This window comes from Acipenser ruthenus, chromosome 52 (assembly GCF_902713425.1).
Source record: "Acipenser ruthenus chromosome 52, fAciRut3.2 maternal haplotype, whole genome shotgun sequence".
NCBI classification, from domain to species: domain Eukaryota; kingdom Metazoa; phylum Chordata; class Actinopteri; order Acipenseriformes; family Acipenseridae; genus Acipenser; species Acipenser ruthenus.
This window is the reverse complement of record NC_081240.1, coordinates 8,003,751-8,025,634: the sequence shown is the minus strand read 5'-3', so window position 1 is coordinate 8,025,634 and position 21,884 is coordinate 8,003,751. Positions and strand designations below refer to the sequence as shown.

General features: G+C 39.0%; 1 protein-coding gene across 1 annotated transcript; it reads right to left on the bottom strand.

Annotated features, from left to right (window-relative positions):
- Nucleotides 1-5,307: 5,307 nt before the first annotated feature.
- Nucleotides 5,308-16,181, bottom strand: LOC131723028 (GTPase IMAP family member 9-like). Its single transcript, XM_059016323.1, has 2 exons — nt 16,060-16,181; nt 5,308-6,818 (listed from the first exon to the last, which is right to left on the bottom strand). The coding sequence occupies exons 1-2, from the start codon at nt 16,166-16,168 to the stop codon at nt 5,449-5,451; spliced, it is 1,479 nt and encodes a 492-aa protein (XP_058872306.1). The 5' UTR covers nt 16,169-16,181; the 3' UTR covers nt 5,308-5,448.
- Nucleotides 16,182-21,884: the final 5,703 nt, after the last annotated feature.

Genomic DNA, 21,884 nt, shown 5'->3' with positions numbered 1-21,884 from the left:
AGAGCAACGACAACTGCTATCGGTGCTTGCAGGGACTAATCCAAAGACGTGCATTGGCCTCAGCTTGTTTGAGGCTATGGTGCTGCTTTCAAACCTGAATAAGAAGCTGAAATCGCAGACCTGCCTGTCCCTCTAAGATCTGTCTTCAAGAAAGATGTTAATTACAGCTCCAAAAGCAGTTATATTGTTAAACACCATTTAAATAAAATCCTAATCCTAAAATGTTAATTATAAACATTTACATTAACAGCGGTAAATTGTGTTCAATCATTATATGTTTTTTTTTACTACTGTATTGTACTATTTGAATTTATTTATCTGGATCTTGTTCTATTTTGTTTTTGTTTGCAATTGAGAATAATTGTTTATAATAATAATAATAATAATAATAATAATAATAATAATAATAATAATAATAATAATAATAATACTTAAAATAGTGGTAAATTGGTTTGAAGATTCTTACATTTTTATTAACATGTTATTATCACTTATATAATTGTTTCATAGACAGAAGAGGCCACGGTTTAAAATAGAAGATCTTTAATGGTGTTTGTATTGTGTACACCATTTTTATTTTACAAACCGGCTCCATTGATATACAGTGAAATTAATAATACATTGCATATGTACAAACATTGAGTATTAAGACAGCTTTATAGAGTGAAAACATTAAATTAAAATAATTATTAAAATAATTATTTTTAATCATTAAATCATTTTACTACTAGTTCTTATAGCTTCTGAGACACTGGATCTGCCTATTGGGCCTGTGTCCTTAGTTATCTTGTGTCTTTTGTTGGCTGTCCTGATTCTTACAAAGAAATATACATATACATATACATTTGTACAAATTGTCAAACATGCATACAGACACAAGTTTTAAATGTAAAAGTTGTATATTAATGTTAATGTTATTTTCTTACCATTTCTTAAATTTATGAGTGCAGCACAAACTAAAACAATCTTGTCTATTGCTGCCACGTCTGCATTTTCAGCCTCATCACCTAAGCGTTTCACAAGTTGTATGGGAAGGAAACTCTTTAGAATCCTATTAGAAATGGAAAAACAAAAGGAAGGTATTACTTGAGATTTTACTACTTCTCATACCATACCAGTTTTTTCCACTCTTTCAAACACACACACACACACATAGTGCAGCACCAACTAAAACAATCTTGTCTGTATATATAGAGAGAGAGAAAGAGAAAGAGAGAGAAAGAGTGAGTGAGTGAATGTACTGCATTAAATCATAAAATAATCATATGTGTATCTGCTCCTAATCAATCCTGTTCAATCTCATTGCGTACAGATGACAATGATCTGGACATCTCCACCTCCTGGGCTGATAGCTGCTTTCGGCCTTTGGTGTCACACCAAAGAAAAAGGTGTGACATTAAAGAAAAGTCACACCAAGTACCCCAAAACACTCTCTCAGCTGAAAGCCACAATCTCCAAGTATTATGTTCCCTGGCTGATGAAAGTCTTGTGAGATGAAACCAGACGACCGGACCAGATGTACATCAGATGTCCGTCCACCCCATGCCTTGGAAACATATGTGATTGCTCTCAATGGGCTGCATGCAATGAAAACTTTAACAGTTGTATGCTTCTTGTAATTTCTGTACACGCGTGTCCGTGCCTTAAGATAATTTGGCTTCTCTATGAAAACCTCAAAACAGTTTACAATTCCTGCGAGTGTCCTGAACTTCTGCTTGAACACAGGAGGAGTGTTTTGAAGCACATGGTTTCTATCAGGCTATTTGACTACAAGAAAACCAAGTTCAGCACATATTATGTTCACCCATCTAGAGAAGAGGACTGTGGCTGTTGATCTTGGTATTTTGCATAGGTAAGCTAGTGCCTCAATTTCTGTGTTTCTTCGCAGAGTCAAAATTAGTTGATCCCCATATGGGATGCTGTGCTTGCTCCTGGGACCCATGAAACTAGGCAAGTAGGTAAGCAGCTGCAACAATCTTATCCAGGTCAGGCTGGTGAAGCACATAGATAAACTCTCCGATTGTTGCTTTACAGAGCTGCTCTTCCAGCAATGCTGTCGGTAGTCAATTAGGGTCTTGGTAAACTGCATTCTCTCTGAATTGTCTAGTGGTGTTTGCATTCCTAAAAGAAAGGTGATGGCAAAATAGTTGATAACACCGTGTAACAATTTTTTATTTTTTTTGGTTCCTGGGTAGTAAGTGTTATTTCCTAATTGCTTATGCCTCAAAAGTATAGAAAATGGCTATTATTCCCCACAAACTTTGCTTTTGTGACCAGGACAGTGATATTTTGAAATTTACCTATTTCAATGAGAAAACGGGCAAATTTGTGTCTTTTCGTTCACATAAAGTCAGAAAAAAACAACATATGAATCCAAATTAACATGTATTTATACTAAAGTAATACAAAAATGACTACAAAAGATTTAGAAGTGAGTAGTTTTTCGAGATTTACGATTATACTGTAAATCACTTTCACAAATCAGCCCCCAAATGTAGTCTCCCATCATGTTGGAACAAGCACGTCATCTTCAGGTTCTGCTTCTGCTTGTACTGCTGGTACACATAAATGAGCGATGTCTGCCAGTTCATCAGCATGATCAGTGATCCTCTTCCTTCTAGCAATAGATGTGCACCTTTATATATAGATGCACAGAAATGTATACAGAAATATATAGTGCTAGGAGTGTAGCTATTAAATGAATAAAATGTCATACTTTTCCTCATAAATTAATTACTGCGGTAATAGGCCTATAGGATTGGCAAAATGTTAATGTTTTAAATACAAGGATAAAGGGTCTAGGTGGTGCCTACTTCTTACTGGATTCCTGACTAGGGTTTCCCACAGTGGCATTCCTTGCCAGGGCCCTCTCAAACCTCTTGATCTTGTTCTTATCAACCTTTCTGCTCTTTGCTACTTTGTGTGGGAACAATGATGGAGTATAATCTTTATGCTCTGGAAAACCAAAAGCAATCATAGTCATAATGATAAGACTCTAGCCTAAATTTAATACAATGTAAGCATGATAAGGGGACCCACCATATTATAATGGTTATATTGTGGTAAATACTTCATATTACCTTGAGATATTAACATTTGGTTAACATCTGTAATTAAATATAAAATACAAATTATTTATCTAGCTTGGTGCTGGTTATCAAAGAGTTGAGACACTAGTTCCGCAGTCCCATCCAGAATTATTTTTTTTGTCTGTGTGACTTGACTCACCCCTCACCTCTGCCACCACTGCCGCTGCTATGTTCTACTTGCCTACTGTCAAATGAGCAGTTCTGCTTCACACATACATATCTGCACACATCTGCTTAACCACAAAGAAATGCTCACTTTATAGTTTAAAAATAACTATACAAATAGTCATACAACTACATATCAAAGATCATGTGGGTGCTGCAAATGCATATATATTCTGAGGCCGGCTGCTGTCGTGGTCCGATAGCTGACGTCACTGCACTGCACAATACAGCAAGATTTTGGCATATTTAAGAAACGCTGAAGTAATTTTACATAGGGACTCTATGGGGAATGGTTGATTTTTAACCCCTTTGCCACCGTTGCTAAGCACGTGACTGGGAAAGTTCCCAGCTGTTCCTCATCTTCCATACAGGTGTAATATCAAATTCAGTTCCCCAAGAAATTCAGTGCCCCTGTTTGTTGTGTGCATGCGCTAAATATATATTTGCTTGTCACATCTCTCAGTGTTTATAGGTGCTGTTTATTTAGAGCTTGTCAACAGTAAAGGGTTAATCGGAACCAGACTCGGGCTGGGTATAAACGCTCTGGTTAAACTGGTAACACAATGATTTAATGACCACATTAGAACTCTGTTTTGATGAATTAATTATTTAATTAATGAAACTACTGCAGACTGTTGTTGAAACGCCAGAAGTGAAATTGATCAAATCACTCTGAAACTGTAAACACTCTCACAGGGTATGTAGTGGGAATCTTATTCATGTAAAACCTGGACTGGCTTAAACCGCTCTGCAATAGGATCCATGCTGTCATCCTGTATATATTGAAGGTTCTTAGTAATCAAGGGTCTTTCTTTTCTCTCTTTGTAAACCCTGTTCTTTTGAATCACTGATCCAGTGCAATATGTGCCCCACAGGTAAGAAAGGAGTGTCATCCCATTGCACGCTGGTACCAGGTGAGAGCTGAATCAACACCAGCACCCTCCCCCTCCCTGTATCCCAGGTCAGCTCTGCAAATCACAACCTGCTCCCTGGGACTCCCACCTGCTTTAATGAAGGGGCTGATCACACACTGAACAACAACACAGAGAATAATTCACATTGAAACAGGTGTTTATTATTGAGAGCCCCTGAGATCACTACAAACCCTGCAAATGCATGTGAATTGTAAAGGGCTTGTTATCCTGTATCCTGGGTCAGATTGGAGAATGAAGGAATCCACACACAGGCTTGAAGGTAGTCTATAGTGACACTTTTATTAATACACTGCTTGGTACATGCATGCTTCTGACAGCCATTCAACAGGCACACCATGATGGTCCTGAGCTCTTAAAGGAACAGAAATTAATATAAAACAGGCTTCATTCATCGTACACTGTCATAGAATATCCAAATTTAGAACAGACGCCTTCATACTTTACATTATTTGCAACGTTCTGTTAAAAAAAAATTGGCTAAAGCATATAACATAAAAATTGTCTAAGTTAACATTTCTGATTAAAAATAAAAATATTGAATTTCTGTATATTTTTCATACAGAACAACTCAGAGATCAAAATAACTCCCAAGGATACAAAGCACAGCTTGAGATCTGTTCTCTTCTACTTTACTGACGGCTCTCAGGTAAAGCAGTGATCAAGAGAGCAGACTATCATGCAGATTGATTATCACAATGGTGAGCAACACATTCAAATCAGGGTTCAGCTGTTTATATACATTGATCATCACAGTGGTGAGCAACACATTCAAATCAGGGTTCAGCTGTTTATATACATTGATCATCACAGATCATGACATTGGTTGGTACATCAGTGGCTCGGGCACCCTCTTCAGTAAAGAGCGGTGTGGCTTGGCCTTCTTGGGGATTTCGATAATTTAAACTGAGTTTCAAATATTCTGCAAATACACTGACCTAATAAGTCTGAAAAATATGTCAGAGACTGACAATACTGTTTATCCTTTTGTTTTATAAAAGCACCTGTGGCAGCAAACGGACAATGTGTCTTAGTCACTCATTGCTCAAGAGTGCACCCCCCCCCCAAGAATAAAACACCTGAGTGTTTGTGCTCACTGAAGTGTTCCAAGTGTAGCTCCTACTGGCCATATTCACTGAAGTGAGCACTAACCCTCAAGTGTTGTTTCTCAATATGGACGTTAGATCATGCTCGGATATTCTTCAATAACACCACCCCCATTTCCAATAACACCACCCCCTGTCCAATAATACCACCCCGTCTTACTGTTCTTGACTGGTTTCCTGTGGTGCTGCCTCTATTGCTTCTGCTACTGTGCGCAATACTGCCCCGATTGCAGCTCCTTCTCTCAGTGCTCCTGCTACTGCTCTGAAAACTGCCCTTTGAGCTGGTCCTCCTCTTATTGCTTCTCTTACAGCATGCATTACTGCCCCTAGTCCTGTCTCTTCTCTTATTGCTCTGGTTAATGTATATAATACTGCCCCTACCTCAGCCCCTTCTCTCATTACTCTTGCTACTGCACTCTTCACTGCCCCTAGTGCTTCCCTTTCTCCTCTCGCTTCAGCTGGTTTTTCATATGTGCTTATAAACTCATTGGCTCTCTCTGCTTCTGGTCTAATGATTTCCTCATAGCGTTGCCTGACTGCCTCTATCTCTCTCCTCTGTTTCTCCTCGTACTCTTCCCTCTCTCTCACCCCCTTCTCCATGCAATCCTCCTTCTCTCGCTCTGCCCTTTCTCTCTCCTCTCTCTTTCTCCTCAGCTCTTCCTCCAGTTTGATCCTGTGATTCTCTCCCTGTTTTTTCCTCAGCTCTTCCTCCAGCTCCCCGATCCTCTCCTCCAGCTCTTTGATCTTCTCATCTTGTTTCTGCATTTCCAAGCTCATCTTCCTTTTCATGTTCTCCAGTTCTTTCAGGTTCTTTGCCCTCAATTCCTCTTCCTCCCTCAATATTGTCTCTTCCTCCTCCTTCAGTATCTCCTCTTGTCTTTGTCTGATCTTTGCCTCTGCTTGCTGGTACATCTCACTGGTGTAGTAGCTGTTGTTGTTTCCCTTCACCACGTTGTCTATCTTGTCCAGGAGCTGTGTGACCTGAGTGCGATCTCTCCTGTCCTCATTGTTGAGAACATGATACCTGTTCCCACATTTCTCAACAAGCTGCTGGAGCTCCTTGCTCCCTGTCTGAATATAATCCTCAATGGTCTTGCCTTTAAGTTTGTCACTGTGTGTGAAAAGGAGCATCATGTACCTCCTCACAGCCTCCTCACTGAATATCTCCTGGACTGTCTCCACTGCTCTCCTCTCTTCCTCTGTGAATCGGCCCACCGGTATCACCAGGAGGAAAACGTGGGGTCCCGGGGCAGACAGAGAAACACAGCTCCTAATCTGGAGTTTGTCCTGAGAGAGCTCTGGAGTGTCGATCACAGCAACACGCCTCCCAGCCACTTGTCCTTTTCTCTTCTCACACTCCCTCGTTACTGCAGAGGAGCTGGCTTCAGATCTAAACTCCTCTCTGCCCAGGATGGTGTTTCCTGCTGCACTCTTCCCAGACCCAGTCTTCCCAAGCAGCACCATCCTCAGCTCAGGGGGAGGTGCTTGGTTATCTGCAAGGGGAGCTTCTCCTTCACCTCCAGACACTGAAAAAAAAGAAACATATATATATATATATATCAAAATCAAAGTGATAAACAAAGTTATTTACCACCAGAAAAAGTGTCAGCTGAAACCTTACAAAAGAACAAGACAGGTCCATTTTCACCTCACGCAGCATATAATTAGGGTTCTACGGATTTCACGGATTTCACGGAAATAGTGAAATTGAGGGGTCACCGTGAAATTCACCTCTAAAGAGCCAATGCATACAAACAAGTACGGAGATGAAAGAAAAATAAACCTTGTTTAAATGAACTACTGCACAATGCAAGCGATGCAAACTACGTATCTTCCTTAGATAGCCCTTTTTAATTCCTTCGCCATCCCGTGTGCATTGTTTTGATTTGGGTTGCTAAAATCTAGTTTTCAGCATTGGAGGTAAAATAGTAGAAATGGACGACAAAAAAAGCAAAGTATATTTCGGCTGATGATCGTTTCAAGATATTTCCCAAAGAAACTGTACATGCAGACTGAGGTAATTGTTTTCCATATCTTAATGTGTATTTGGAGAAAATACGATCGATCGCTATTTAGCTTCAGAATCACACATTAAACAAAAGGCTACTTCAGAGGCTGCTGAACAGAACGTAAAATAAACAGCTTTCAGACACCAAACTGGAAAGCCAGCCCAGACAAAAAGTATTCCTGTCGGCAAGTTAAATCAGTATTAAAACGATCCAGCACAGCCACCTCGCTTCAACCTGCTGCTTACTTTTTTGCAGTTGGTATTTTAGACCCGAAATAGCCACGTTTTCTTTGTTTTGACTCGGTACTAATAAAAGAAATTATTGGATGGGACAAATAACATGACAACGAACGTGCTGCATACATTGACCTTATTAAAGTATGCCAGATGCCCTTGTGTAACCGAGTCTTTGGGTTGTTTCTAATCGATGTCCACTTCTGTATAACTTGGCAAAGCTTTGCCTTAACTTCCAACCAATTCAAACATACCTGTGAAAAATACGTAAATTTACTGCGATTTAAGTAGACCCCTACATATAATATATACAGTTGTAGTCAAAAGTTTACATACCCCAATGGAAATGTATAATTTCTAGAAATTTCTTGAAAACAAAGAATTTTAGGAGAAATCTTTTGTAGCAAAAGTTTTGCTTTTGTGGATGAGGAAAAAAAGTTACAAGAAATAGATGTCTACAGTTATTGATTTCAGCATTTTTATTTTTGCAAAAGTCCAAAATTTGCTCAGCCAAGGTCTTACGTCCCATGCCCTAAGCTATACGCCCCAAAGTAGAAGCTCAACTCAAATGTTTTGAAGAGGCAGGCATTTTGTTTAATGTGGACTGATGTGAATGGTGTGGCAATGTGCCCTGACCCTTAGTGCATTTGTGTGTTATATGTTGCATGTAGTGTGTAAATGTTGGTGTATTGTAGTTGGTACACAGGATATAATGTGGGTAATGAGCACGAGTATTTAAAATGTATAATTGTATTTAGGCACGGGGATTGCACTGCACGGGGATTCAAGTGAATAATTAATTAGTAATTGAATCCCAGCACAACAGTATATATAGATGCATGTTTTACTCACTCGGGGTTGTGTGTTCAGGGCGAAGGAACAGGAGAGAGTGAGGAGATAAATTATTTAAAAAAAAAAAATTGCTATGTGGTATGTGTTTGTTTAGTATTCGTCCCTGTTTGTTAGTGTCTGTTCGTTCTGTTTGTCTGTTTATTTTGGCTAAAGTGCCGTTTTCTGTTTCAACATTTTATTTTTGTTTGTTTATTAAAACACTGAGCGCAAAAGCGTCTCAGTTTCAACCAGAGTACTGCCTGTCTCTGTGTGATTCTTTCTGGCCTGACATCATTCCTGCAGTTAGCCTGTCACAATGGGCAACGCCAATAGTGCCTGTAATTAAGAGAAGTGGAGAGGTGTGTATTTGTGGTGATTTCAAGGTCACAGTGAACCCTGTGCTTTGTGCTGATCAATACCCTCTACGCCGCATTGAGGACGTGTTTGCCTCACTGGCAGGAGGCGCACTCTTCTCAAAGAGTGGTTTGGCTCAAGCCTACTTACAAATGGAAGTGGAAGAAACATCCAGGAAGTTTCTGACAATTAACACTCACAAGGGCCTTTTTCAGTACAACCGTCTAGTGTTCGGCATTTCATTAGCAGCAGCGATCTGGCAAAAGGCCATGAATCAAGTGCTACAAGGAGTACCACATACACAGTGTTACCTGGATGATATAATTGTGACAGGAGCTGTCGATATCAAACACTTAGAAAACTTACAGAAAGTACTAACTAGACTGGGTGAGTATGGACGGAGAACTAACGGAGACAAATGTGAATTTTTCAAAGTAACCATTGCCTACTGTGGCCATACCATTGATAAACAGAGGCTACACAAGTCACAAGTCAAGATCAATGCTGTCCTCAGAGCACCACCGCCACAAGATGTTACACAGCGTCGATCCTTTCTTGGACTAATTAACTACTACCAAGTTTTTGCCAAATCTGTCCACAGTGTTCTACCCCTTGAATGTTTTGTTGCAGAGTGGAAGCAAATGGCAGTGGTCCAAACAGTGTAAATATGCATTCAAGGAGGCTAAAGCACTAATAACTTCGGAGAAGGTACTCACCCACTACGATCCCTCTTTACCCATTAAGCTAGCGTGTGATGCTTCTCCTTATGGCATTGGTGGTGTGGTGCTTTTGCACAAGATGGAAGACGGCTCAGAACGGCCAATAGCATTCGCGTAGAGATCCCTTTTGGTCGTAGAGCACAATTATGCCCAGATTGATAGAGAGCACTTCAGTCTAGTGTTGGGAGTGAAACAGTTTAACCAGTATTTGTGGGGCAAGAAGTTCACATTGGTTACAGACCACCAACCCCTACTCTCTACTTTTAATCCCAGGAAGGGTGTTCCGGAGATGGCAGCAGCATGGTTTTTAGGCGCACACACTTATGACATTAAGGGCACGAAGCACCATGCTAATGCTGATGGTTTAGATTGTATGCCGCTAGAAACAATACACCAAAAGATTGAATCAGATCCTGTTGACATGTTTTACATAACACAGATGGACCAGTTACCAGTAACAAATGTCCTTATTCAAAGAGAGACTAAATCTGAGCCTATACTGTCTAAAGTGTACGACATAACCATAAAAGGCTGGCCGACCCATGGATACCCCCAGTTGTCTGCTTTTCACACCCATTGAGATCAGCTTTCAGTGTACCACGGATGTGTTATGTGTGGCACCAGAGTTGTCATACCTTCCAAACTATGTTCACGAGTACTTGAGGCTTTGCACGATGGTCACTTAGGAATGGTTAAGATGAAATGACTTGCCCGAAGCTACGTCTGGTGGCCTGGAATATACCAGCAAATTGAAGACTTAGCCAAAGGATGTTTTGGGTGACAAATTGCAAACTCTTTTTGCCAGGACTGGGCTGCCAGAACAGATTGTGGTGAGTGATAATGGAACACAGTTCACTTCAGAGGAGTTCCAAGCTTTTGTTAAAGGAAAAGGCATTAAACATATAACATTTGCCCCTCACCACCCTGCCACTAATGGTCAAAATCCAATGCAACAAAAGCTAGCCAACTTTCTATTGGCTTACCGAAATTCAGTTCACGCCAAGCAATACAGCAAAAGCACCAACAGAGGACTGTTGTAAAACTTTACAGTGGGACAGGATGTCTTAGCCTATCGGAATCAGAAATGCCTGGAAAAATAACTTCACAAACAGGACCGCTTTCCTATACAGTAGAAGTTGGCTCAAATCTCATCTGGCTTAGGCATGTTGATCAGCTTCCAGGTATTAGCCTATTCAAATTCTGACCATCGGCAATGTCCCCACAGACAAAATTCACTTCTACAGATGATTCTCAGTGGGTGTCAGACAGTGCTGAAACTCTTGTGGAAAATATCACTGCTACATCTGGAAATCCAGAGACTGGCAGTTCTGCAGGACCTAGACGTTACCCTGAGCAAGTCCAGAATCCACCACAAAGGCTCGATTTATAGTTAAGATTAAAAGCATTTGTATCAGTATTGCTCTACAAGTAATTGACTTCATTTATTTAATTTCAGGCAATTTTAGAACTAAGTGGGGAGGAATTGTAATGTATGTACCCTGTGCCATCGATATTACCCAAATCCATTTTCAGGATTCAATTCCTCTTCATACCTTTACTGGTATGCGACAAGCTTGCCACTGGTATGCGCTGACAGTTCTTTATGATGACATGATTCCTCAAAACACAATGCTCTGTCAATCGCACCCTCCTTTATCAATCTGTTTGTACCACTGAAGCACCGAGAAATTATAATGCAGAGCTCCAGACTGCGATTAAAATGGATAGAAATTCAAAAATAACAATAAAAAAAGCATTTTAACAACTTTTTCAGGGGTTAGGCACAAAGATGCTGCATCTCCCTTTAAAAGCAAGTGTCAATGTTTACGAATGTGAGATGATGTCAATCTAATAATAATAATAATAATAATAATAATAATAATAATAATAATAATAATAATAATATAGAAATGCGTGCGGTCAGCTGGCTTGCGTTCCCTTCCCTGCTCCAGCCATGACGTACAACGACCTTCAAACTTGATTATTTCGACCTACAGCCACGAACATGCATGCATTAGTTCGTAGTGCTTTAGGGGCAAAAACGGTGTAATTAACCCTTTCCAGGAATATAAAACCAAAAGAAAGTCTTTGGGCTTACACATACTTCTTAAATCGATCCACCAACCTTGCTCCAGTAAAAAAAAAAAACTGTATAAATGGGTAATTGTATGTAAATATAATGTGTGAAAAATAATGTGATATCTTGTAACAATTGTAAGAAATAAATTATATATATTTATATATATATATATATATATATATATATATATATACTACCGGTCAAAAGTTTTAGAACACCTCAATTTTTCCAGTTTTTATTGAAATTTACGCAGTTTAATGTCTCAATGTACTCTAAAATTAAAGCACAGAACAAATAAACAATTGGAGATAAAAAAGAAATCATGGAATCGTTTTGTTTAACAAAATTTAATCTAAATTTTTGACTCATCAAAGTAGCCACCTTTTGCAGATATAACAGCCGAACACACTTGTGGCATTCTTTCTACAATGGAAATCAAATATTTTTCGGAAAATTCTTCCCAACACTGTTGCAGAAGTTCCCACAAATGTGTTGCACTTGTAGGTTGATTTGCTTTCACCCTTCTGTCCAGTTCATCCCAAACCAGCTCGATGGGGTTTAAGTCTGGAGACTGTGCTAGCCATTCCATGATTTGAAGCCTACCGTCTTGTTCTTTTCTTCTAAGGTAGTTCTGACATAGCCTGGAGGTATGTTTTGGGTCATTATCTTGCTGTAGGATGAACCCCTGACCAACTAGGCGTATACCAGAGGGTATTGCATGGCGCTGCAAAATGCTGTGGTAGCAGTTTTGGTTCAGGGTGCCACTCACTCTGTGCAAGTCGCCGACACTTGATCCAGCAAAAGAGCCCCGGACCATCACACTTCCTCCTCCATGTTTAACAGTTGGTGTCACACACCGAGGAACCATCCTTTCGCCTACTCGACGGCGTACAAAAACCCTGCGTGATGAACCGAAGATTTCAAATTTTGATTCATCGGTACATAAGACCTTCTTCCAGTCTTCAGTAGTCCACTGGCGGTGCTTCATGGCCCAGGCAAGCCTCTTTTTCTTATTTTGCCATCTTAGCAATGGCTTTCTTACTGCCACTCGACCTGTCAAACCTGCAGCTCGAAGTCTTCTCTTCACAGTTGAAACTGAGACTTGCTTACTTCGACCAGTGTTAAGCTGTGCTTGAAGCTGTTGTCCTGTGAGCCGCCTATCACGCAAGCTGTTGACTCTCAGAAACTTGTCTTCTGATTCTGTTGTGGCTTTGGGTCTGCCAGACCTCTTCCTGTCAGAGTTTCCTCCAGTTTCCAAGTGCCTTTTGATGGTGTAGGAAACTGTACTCACTGACACCTTGGCTTTCTTTGCAATTTCTCTAAAGGAAAGACCTACACTTTTAAGGGTTATAATGGTCTGTCTGTCTTCCTTTGTTAATTGCATTTTTCTCACCATTATGAGAGCAATATACTACTTCCTGCAGTACAATACTGTCCAAATAATGCTTAAGAGGGTGTAGTAACACAGTCTGTTCCAACACTGCTTTTATACAGACAGAGGGTTTGTAAGTAATCAACAAAAGTTGGGACACCTGTAGGAATTGTTAGCATCAACTTTCAAGGCTTAATTTACTTCCATTGCTGCAGAACAGCTGTAAGTTGTTAACCCATTACTTGTTCCCTGAAAAAGGCCTTTTTGTATAACTCTGAAATGTAATTCAGTTTTTGGTAACCTAAACATTTTTTTTAACCTCTGGCAGTTTACCGCTTACCTTTGTACCATTTCAGGTTATTCACTGGACTTGAACTGCTTAAATTTCAATAAAAACTGGAAAAATGGGGGTGTTCTAAAACTTTTGACCGGTAGTATATATATATATATATATATATATATATATATATATATATATATACAGTGCCTTGCGAAAGTATTCGGCCCCCTTGAACTTTGCGACCTTTTGCCACATTTCAGGCTTCAAACATAAAGATATGAAACTGTAATTTTTTGTGAAGAATCAACAACAAGTGGGACACAATCATGAAGTGGAACGAAATTTATTGGATATTTCAAACTTTTTTAACAAATAAAAAACTGAAAAATTGGGCGTGCAAAATTATTCAGCCCCCTTAAGTTAATACTTTGTAGCGCCACCTTTTGCTGCGATTACAGCTGTAAGTCGCTTGGGGTATGTCTCTATCAGTTTTGCACATCGAGAGACTGAAATTTTTGCCCATTCCTCCTTGCAAAACAGCTCGAGCTCAGTGAGGTTGGATGGAGAGCATTTGTGAACAGCAGTTTTCAGTTCTTTCCACAGATTCTCGATTGGATTCAGGTCTGGACTTTGACTTGGCCATTCTAACACCTGGATATGTTTATTTGTGAACCATTCCATTGTAGATTTTGCTTTATGTTTTGGATCATTGTCTTGTTGGAAGACAAATCTCCGTCCCAGTCTCAGGTCTTTTGCAGACTCCATCAGGTTTTCTTCCAGAATGGTCCTGTATTTGGCTCCATCCATCTTCCCATCAATTTTAGCCATCTTCCCTGTCCCTGCTGAAGAAAAGCAGGCCCAAACCATGATGCTGCCACCACCATGTTTGACAGTGGGGATGGTGTGTTCAGGGTGATGAGCTGTGTTGCTTTTACGCCAAACATAACGTTTTGCATTGTTGCCAAAAAGTTCGATTTTGGTTTCATCTGACCAGAGCACCTTCTTCCACATGTTTGGTGTGTCTCCCAGGTGGCTTGTGGCAAACTGTAAACGACACTTTTTATGGATATCTTTAAGAAATGGCTTTCTTCTTGCCACTCTTCCATAAAGGCCAGATTTGTGCAGTATACGACTGATTGTTGTCCTATGGACAGAGTCTCCCACCTCAGCTGTAGATCTCTGCAGTTCATCCAGAGTGATCATGGGCCTCTTGGCTGCATCTCTGATCAGTCTTCTCCTTGTATGAGCTGAAAGTTTAGAGGGACGGCCAGGTCTTGGTAGATTTGCAGTGGTCTGATACTCCTTCCATTTCAATATTATCGCTTGCACAGTGCTCCTTGGGATGTTTAAAGCTTGGGAAATCTTTTTGTATCCAAATCCGGCTTTAAACTTCTCCACAACAGTATCTCGGACCTGCCTGGTGTGTTCCTTGTTCTTCATGATGCTCTCTGCGCTTTAAACGGACCTCTGAGACTATCACAGTGCAGGTGCATTTATACGGAGACTTGATTACACACAGGTGGATTCTATTTATCATCATTAGTCATTTAGGTCAACATTGGATCATTCAGAGATCCTCACTGAACTTCTGGAGAGAGTTTGCTGCACTGAAAGTAAAGGGGCTGAATAATTTTGCACGCCCAATTTTTCAGTTTTTTATTTGTTAAAAAAGTTTGAAATATCCAATAAATTTCGTTCCACTTCATGATTGTGTCCCACTTGTTGTTGATTCTTCACAAAAAATTACAGTTTCATATCTTTATGTTTGAAGCCTGAAATGTGGCAAAAGGTCGCAAAGTTCAAGGGGGCCGAATACTTTCGCAAGGCACTGTATATATATATATATCAAAGAGCCAGCTGCCCAACGTTTCGATATATTGTACATATGTTTCTCAAGGAAGCATATAACAGTATAATATATAGTATATAACAGTCATTATTAGCTACTGGAAGAGAAGTCCATTTCCACCTCACACAGCTGTAGATCATATAGACTTTGTCATCACAAATCTATTGCAAATGTCATGGATATTATATATTTTACCAGAAATCTAAATCGAATTACATTTAATCTAATATGTCTAGCTTTGCCTGGTGATAATGATCTATCTACCAATTTGAATACACAGGCACTCATGAAACAAAAGGGTTAATCAAACTCGCCTCTGAGATTTAAATACAGTGGAACCACCACATCTAAGGGGTCTGAGCACAGCCAAGAAAGAAAGAAAAAAAAGATCAGTTCAAAGAAAATAATAGATTTGAAACAATTTGTCATATTGATGCAAGTGTTTTTATGAATAAAATTGCTTTACAAGAGCAGAATAACCAGGGAATAAACAACTAAGAAAATTAAACTGTATGCGATATCTAGCTCACAGAGCAAAAACAAGTACCGTGCTGGTCTTCCTTGCATGCGTAGCAATTGTTATATTTTTTGTTTTACGTTTGTTTTCCCTTCCACTCTCTCTCACATACCTCCTCTCTGTACACCCTCAAACAAAGGAATTTCTCCCCTTATATCCCATCTGGCTGGATTAATCATCAATTATTCATTAAAGTCTCCAGCCACATTCTCACATATTTTTGGCAGGGATAGGAATTAACCCCATCCCTAATAACCACCACCAAAACACAAACCAAACAATACATTTATTTTTTAATCATAATAATACAGCAATAAACCATTATTTAAAATAATAATACACTACATTTATCAGCAGGGCTTTTCCACCTCACACAACATGCATACATGTAACTTAATAACCCAGTTAAGGTTTTCAAACTGTTATTAAACTGTTAGACTCATTCAGTTCAATGGTGACATTGTGAGAGCCTGAGAAAGTATTCTGAATGTTGTATCTGTAGAACAATTTTAAACAAACTTACTGGTAGGGCGGACTGCTACAATGCTGTTCCTTCTCCTGACAGGCATCTTGGATTTTTCTGGGTCTTTCTCCAGCTCATCCTCCTTCATTTCCTTCTTCAACTTTTCCATCAGCTCCTCTTCTCTCCTCGTCTGTTCCTCCTCATATTTCTGTTTCATCTCCTCTTCTTTCCTACACTGTTCCTCCTCATATTTCTGTTTCATCTCCACTTCTTTCCTGCTCATTTCCTCTTCTTTTGTGCACAGTTCATCTCTGTGTTTCTCATTCAGCTCCTGTTCCTTTAGTCTAATTATTTTTTCTACCTGCTGGTATATCTCATTTGGGATGTAGCAGCCTCCACTTCCCTTCACCATGTTGTCTATCTTGTCCAGGAGCTGTGTGACCTGAGTGTGATCACTCATGTTCCTATTGTTGAGAACATGATACCTGTTCCCACATTTCTCAACAAGTTGCTGCAGCTCCTCACCAACTTCTTCAATGTACTGCTCAATTGTCCTGCTTCTCAGATAATCCCCACAGGTGAAAAGGATCATCATGTTCCTCACAGCTCTCTCACCAAACAGCTCCCGCACTTTATAAAAGGGTTTGCAATCCTGTTTTATTAGGTACTCACGACGCGCATCAATCATTTCTTTTGGATACACCGGTATCACCAGGAGGAAAGCGTGGGGTCCCGGGGCAGAGAGAGAAACACATCTCTCAATCTCGACCTGGACTGTGTCTAAAATTTCTGGAGTGTTGATCACAGTGATTCGTCTCCCAGCCACTTCTCCTGTTTTCTTCTCACACTCCCTCATTTCTGCAGAGCCGCTGAATCGAGCGCTACCCTCTTCTCTGCCCAGGATGGTGTTTCCTGCTTCACTTGTCCCAGTGCACTCTCTCCCAAGCAGCACGATCCTCAGCTCAGAGGGGCTGTACAGCTCTTGAGAAACAGTTTCTTCAGCCTCTTGTTCTGCAGTCATGATTCCCCGCTCTGTGAAAGAGAAAGAACAGTTTGTTCCTTTTAGAAATGAAAGCTTTACATGTGAAGCCCTGGATTGTGGTGTTCTTAAAGAACACTCCCTGTCATATTCCTTATACAAGTTTACCATGGTATTTTGCACTTTTACCAGGCTTATTCCATGGTAATACCATGTATTAACCATAATTTACCCTAGTTTACCATGTTTATTAATATGCTTTACCATACCTCACTGTTCTTTACATTGTTTTGTTATGCTTTGCAATGCTTTTATGCTTTGCTAAGCTTTTACTATGGTAAACTGTTATAAGGGCACACATAGCACTGGCATGTTCCTGTATGTGTGGAGCTACTGTACATGGATACAACTAGCAAGCTCTTCAAACAAATAGTGCAATCAGGAGAATCAGTGAAGTGTCTGAATGTTTGTCAGCAGGTTTGTATCATTAGCAGTTTGATTTCTTGTTTGTTCTTTCATGTGCTGTGTAACAGTGTCCTAATCATTTGTCCAGAGAAGCTCAGAACACTCAGAACTAGATTTCATCACACAATTTATTTATTCAGTTTTAGACCCCCAAGAAATCTGAGGTTTCACAACTATTTTCAGTACTTTTCAAATATGCTGAAAAAATATCAATGTGTTAAAGAAACTCATTAATAGCCACAAATAGCCCTCTTAGCTTATCTCTTTAATAAGTGAAAACTAACTTAAAATGAAATTACAGATTTGTTTAAATCAACTTATAAACTTTAAAAACATTTCAAAAATACACTGTCCAAAAATTCATTGTACATCTTGTTTAATACAAAACTCTTTCGATGAGACTTAAAACAGGTATTTAGAAACAAAGAGAGGAGGCATACTATGGAGATTTTCATTATGTAACGTTGCAAGGCAATGAAGTGTTTGGGTTATGTGTTTTGGTGGTGGTTGGCAAGGGTGGGGTTAATTCCTATCCTTGCCAAATAAATGTCAGAATGTGGCTGTTGCCAAATTAGTTAACTGGTGCTAAGTGGGAACAGCCATGTGATATAAAAAGGGAGCAGAGAGTGTGGTGGAGTTTTATATTCACAGATGAATGCCATTTTATTATTATTATTTCTTAGCAGACGCCCTTATCCAGGACGACTTACAATTCTTACAAGATATCACATTATACATTATTTCACATTATACAGATATCACATTATTTTACATACAATTACCCATTTACACAGTTGGGTTTTTACTGGAGCAATCTAGGTAAAGTACCTTGCTCAAGGGTACAACAGTAGTGTCCCCCACTGGGGATTGAACCCACGACCCTCCGGTCAAGAGTCCAGAACCCTAACCATTACTCCACACTGCTGCCGTTTTGCCCTTGACAGACCTGACGGAAGACAACGTGTTTGGAGACGTCGTGGTGAGCGTAATGCTGACACTTGCATTGTTCAAGCCAACCGTTTGGGCAGTGGAAGTGCGATGATGTAAGGAGGAATCCCACAGTAGTCTATCCAGAGGCTGATGAGGTCTATGCGTCAACGCTGCCAGGATTGTGTTAATGCTCAGGGAGGTCATATCCAATACTAACTTTGTAATGTTTTCCTTTTGACAGTGTGTCACATTTCATATTGAAAACTAATCATGATTATTTGATCTGTATTTTTTGTTCACATTTTTGTGGTTTTGTTTGATATCTGTGTTAAAATATTTGATTAAATACATTAGACCTCAGTGTTGCGTTTTTTGACCAGTAAACAGCTTAGTTGTCCAGTTTATTTAAAGAAAGCCATTGAAGGCTTTGCCCAGATGGTAAATTAAAGGAGTGGTTTTGTTGAGAAAATGGCTTAGCCATTTTGTGTGAATAATAAAAGTGTGCAGGAAAGCACTAAAGCACAGTTTCTGTGTCTCAAATATTTAAAGGGTACCAACCCAGCTTTGTAAGAAATGATTAACCAATTCTCACTGTTTTCAGTACTGTTAATACAGACATTTATAGCACAAGCATTGGCAATGCTGTACTTAATATTGCACTGCACCCTCTTTAACTCTATGGCCTGTATTAGTAACACTGTAGGGGCATTTCATAATGCTGCTAATATATCTATAGTGTACAATGTGATGCTTTTATTACCAACATTATATAACATCTTGTTCAGGTATCTTCCAGTCAAGATAGTTCTGACACATAAATTAAAGTGATTTTTTTTTAAATAAATATAATAATTTATTCAGCATAATGCAATTGACATATCGAAATTCAATCATGATTTCATATTATTTCATCAACAGTATACCACAAATACATACAATAGAAGCTATCAACAATATATATGCATGTTAAGGTTATGTGTGCAAAAGTATGTATGTTTAATGAAAGTGTCATTCATATCAGCTACATTTTTTCACATTAAAAATGTGTTTGTCAGACATAAATAGAATACATTTAAATTTCTTAAAGTTTGCAATATAAACCCTGTGTGGGAATCGAACCCAAGACATGCTTCTAATGCAGGCTGCAGTGCAGGCGGTAGCTTTCACACCACGGAGTTACAGTTTTTACTACATGTATTATTTTACTGAACTAATATGAAATCATGGAAACAACATTTATAACGTGTAAAAGTACAATAATTGTGATGAGAGAGAGAGAGAGAGAGAGAGAGAGAGAGAGAGAGAGAGATCTGTTTGCCAGAACCTTTCAATTAAAATATAATATGGTATTTTGCTGTACTAATATAACAGACTATGTGTGACTATTACTTTATTTAAACTGTCATGTTATGCATGAATGTAAGAATTGGCTTTCTGTGGTGGTTTACTTTTTTCTTTCAAATAGCATGTATCTATAATCGTTTGCATGATTTATTTTAATTGCAAATATATATATCCTGCCCACTATTTCAGTTTTGTTACAGGATTCATTAGTTTATCTTTAATGTAATCACAGTTTTACATAGAGACTGTTCATTCTCAGGTTTTGGTGCCGCTTTGCTTTTTGTCCCAAATTCCGGGCCAGTTTGGTGTTTAGATAAAGTCCCAAATTATGGGCAGATTTGGTATTTAGATAAAGTCCCAAATTATGGGCAGATTTGGTATTTAGATAAAGTCCCAAATTCTGGGCAGATTTGGTGTTTAGATAAAGTCCCAAATTCTGGGCAGATTTGGTATTTAGATAAAGTCCCAAATTCTGGGCAGATTTGGTGTTTAGATAAAGTCCCAAATTCTGGGCAGATTTGGTGTTTAGATAAAGTCCCAAATTCTGGGCAGATTTGGTATTTAGATAAAGTCCCAAATTCTGGGCAGATTTGGTGTTTAGATAAAGTCCCAAATTCTGGGCTGCTTTGCTTTTCTGAATTCAGCCCAGTTTTTGGGATACTCTGCTGAGCTGACAGCCGAGTTTCTAAATCATGCATGCTCAGTTTACCATAAAAAGTACATGAGAACTGGATTGTGAATTCAGTTAAGAGTAACCCTTAGTACACGAATCAAAGTTAATGTATTTTTTACTCTCACCAGAAAACATTATTTTTTATTTTTTTTTATGAAGAAACAGAAATAAAATGTAAATGTTAAAAAAACGTATTTCTTTATTACAAACAAGAAACTACATTGCACTGAAATAGATACATGAAAATTCATTAAAGCAGTCGTTTTACTTTATAAAGGCTAACATTAAAACACATTTTTGAGAAGGAACATGGTATTCCAAAGAAAAAGGACATCTCATGTTCTTATGTAATGTCCGTCAATAGATTGTAGCATTTCAGGTTCTTTTTGGGACAGAAATGAGACTGCAGCCGTGAGTAGATGAAGGCCATTTATTTTTTACAATAATTCAATAATCACAAAATAAAATCATAAAGTGAGGGAAAGGGAGCTGGAAGTCGAAAATGAAAATGAACCATGCAACCCCTGCACGCACACACCACCGTGCAACCCCTGCATGCACACACCACTGTGAAACCCCTGCATGCACACACCACCGTGCAACCCCTGAATGCATACACCCACCATGCAACCACTGAACGCATACACCCACCATGCAACCCCTGCATTTTCACACACCCTCTACACTTTCCTGATTCTTTCCCCTCCCCCGCAGGATCGCTACAATATAGTCATGCATAGAGGTTTATCAGACCTCAAAATGAATAGAATGGTGGAATTCAATTATATTATTCATCTATCACGTGCAAAACCAAAAAATACAATAAATGACTCTATCAGGTCTTCCACTTATGGGTTTTAAGAGAGCAGTGCCCTTCAACAGCTTAACATAAATAGTATTGTATTGTATTGGTAAAATATTCCTGATAGTTTAAACTGTAGGCTATAGATAATGATTAAACAGTTGGACTATGCAAATATAATGGCTAAATTCCAATTCAGGCACTTACAATCTGGCCTACCTAAATGTCCTCCTGTAATTCAATTTGCTAAGCAATAGCTGCCACGTGTAAAGAGCTTTGGGCTATATAAATCCAAAATATTATCTTTAATTTAAATAAAGACTTTTTTAAAACTAGGGGTACGGTAATTTTGGGAGTTCAAAGTGTTTCAATCACCATCAAAAGGGTGAGAAAGGGCAATATGTCTGGTATGGGTCTTGAAATATGGTATCCTGGCATCATAAGCAGCTTTCTAATTGCTCCTGGAGTTTCCAGACCCTCCATTTGAATGAAAAATGAACATTCCATTGCTTATCAGTACCCACTTTGGGATGCTGGTAGAGGGTACAGCAAGTTTATTGTTGTTGTTTTTTTTATTTATTTTATTATTATTTAGCACTTTCTTATCTCATACTCAGCTGTGGGTAATCACAAAATGCAAGACAGATTGTTTATAATTAGGCTTGCTACTTTCTACCTGCCTTTAAAGCTGT

Coding starts and splice junctions, on each gene's coding strand:
- LOC131723028 (XM_059016323.1), bottom strand. CDS start 16,168: ATGGAAAAGTTGAAGAAGGAAATGAAGGAGGATGAGCTGGAGAAAGAC. Junction 6,819..16,059: donor TGTAGCAGTCCGCCCTACCA/GTAAGTTTGTTT, acceptor CTTTTTTTTCAG/TGTCTGGAGGTGAAGGAGAA.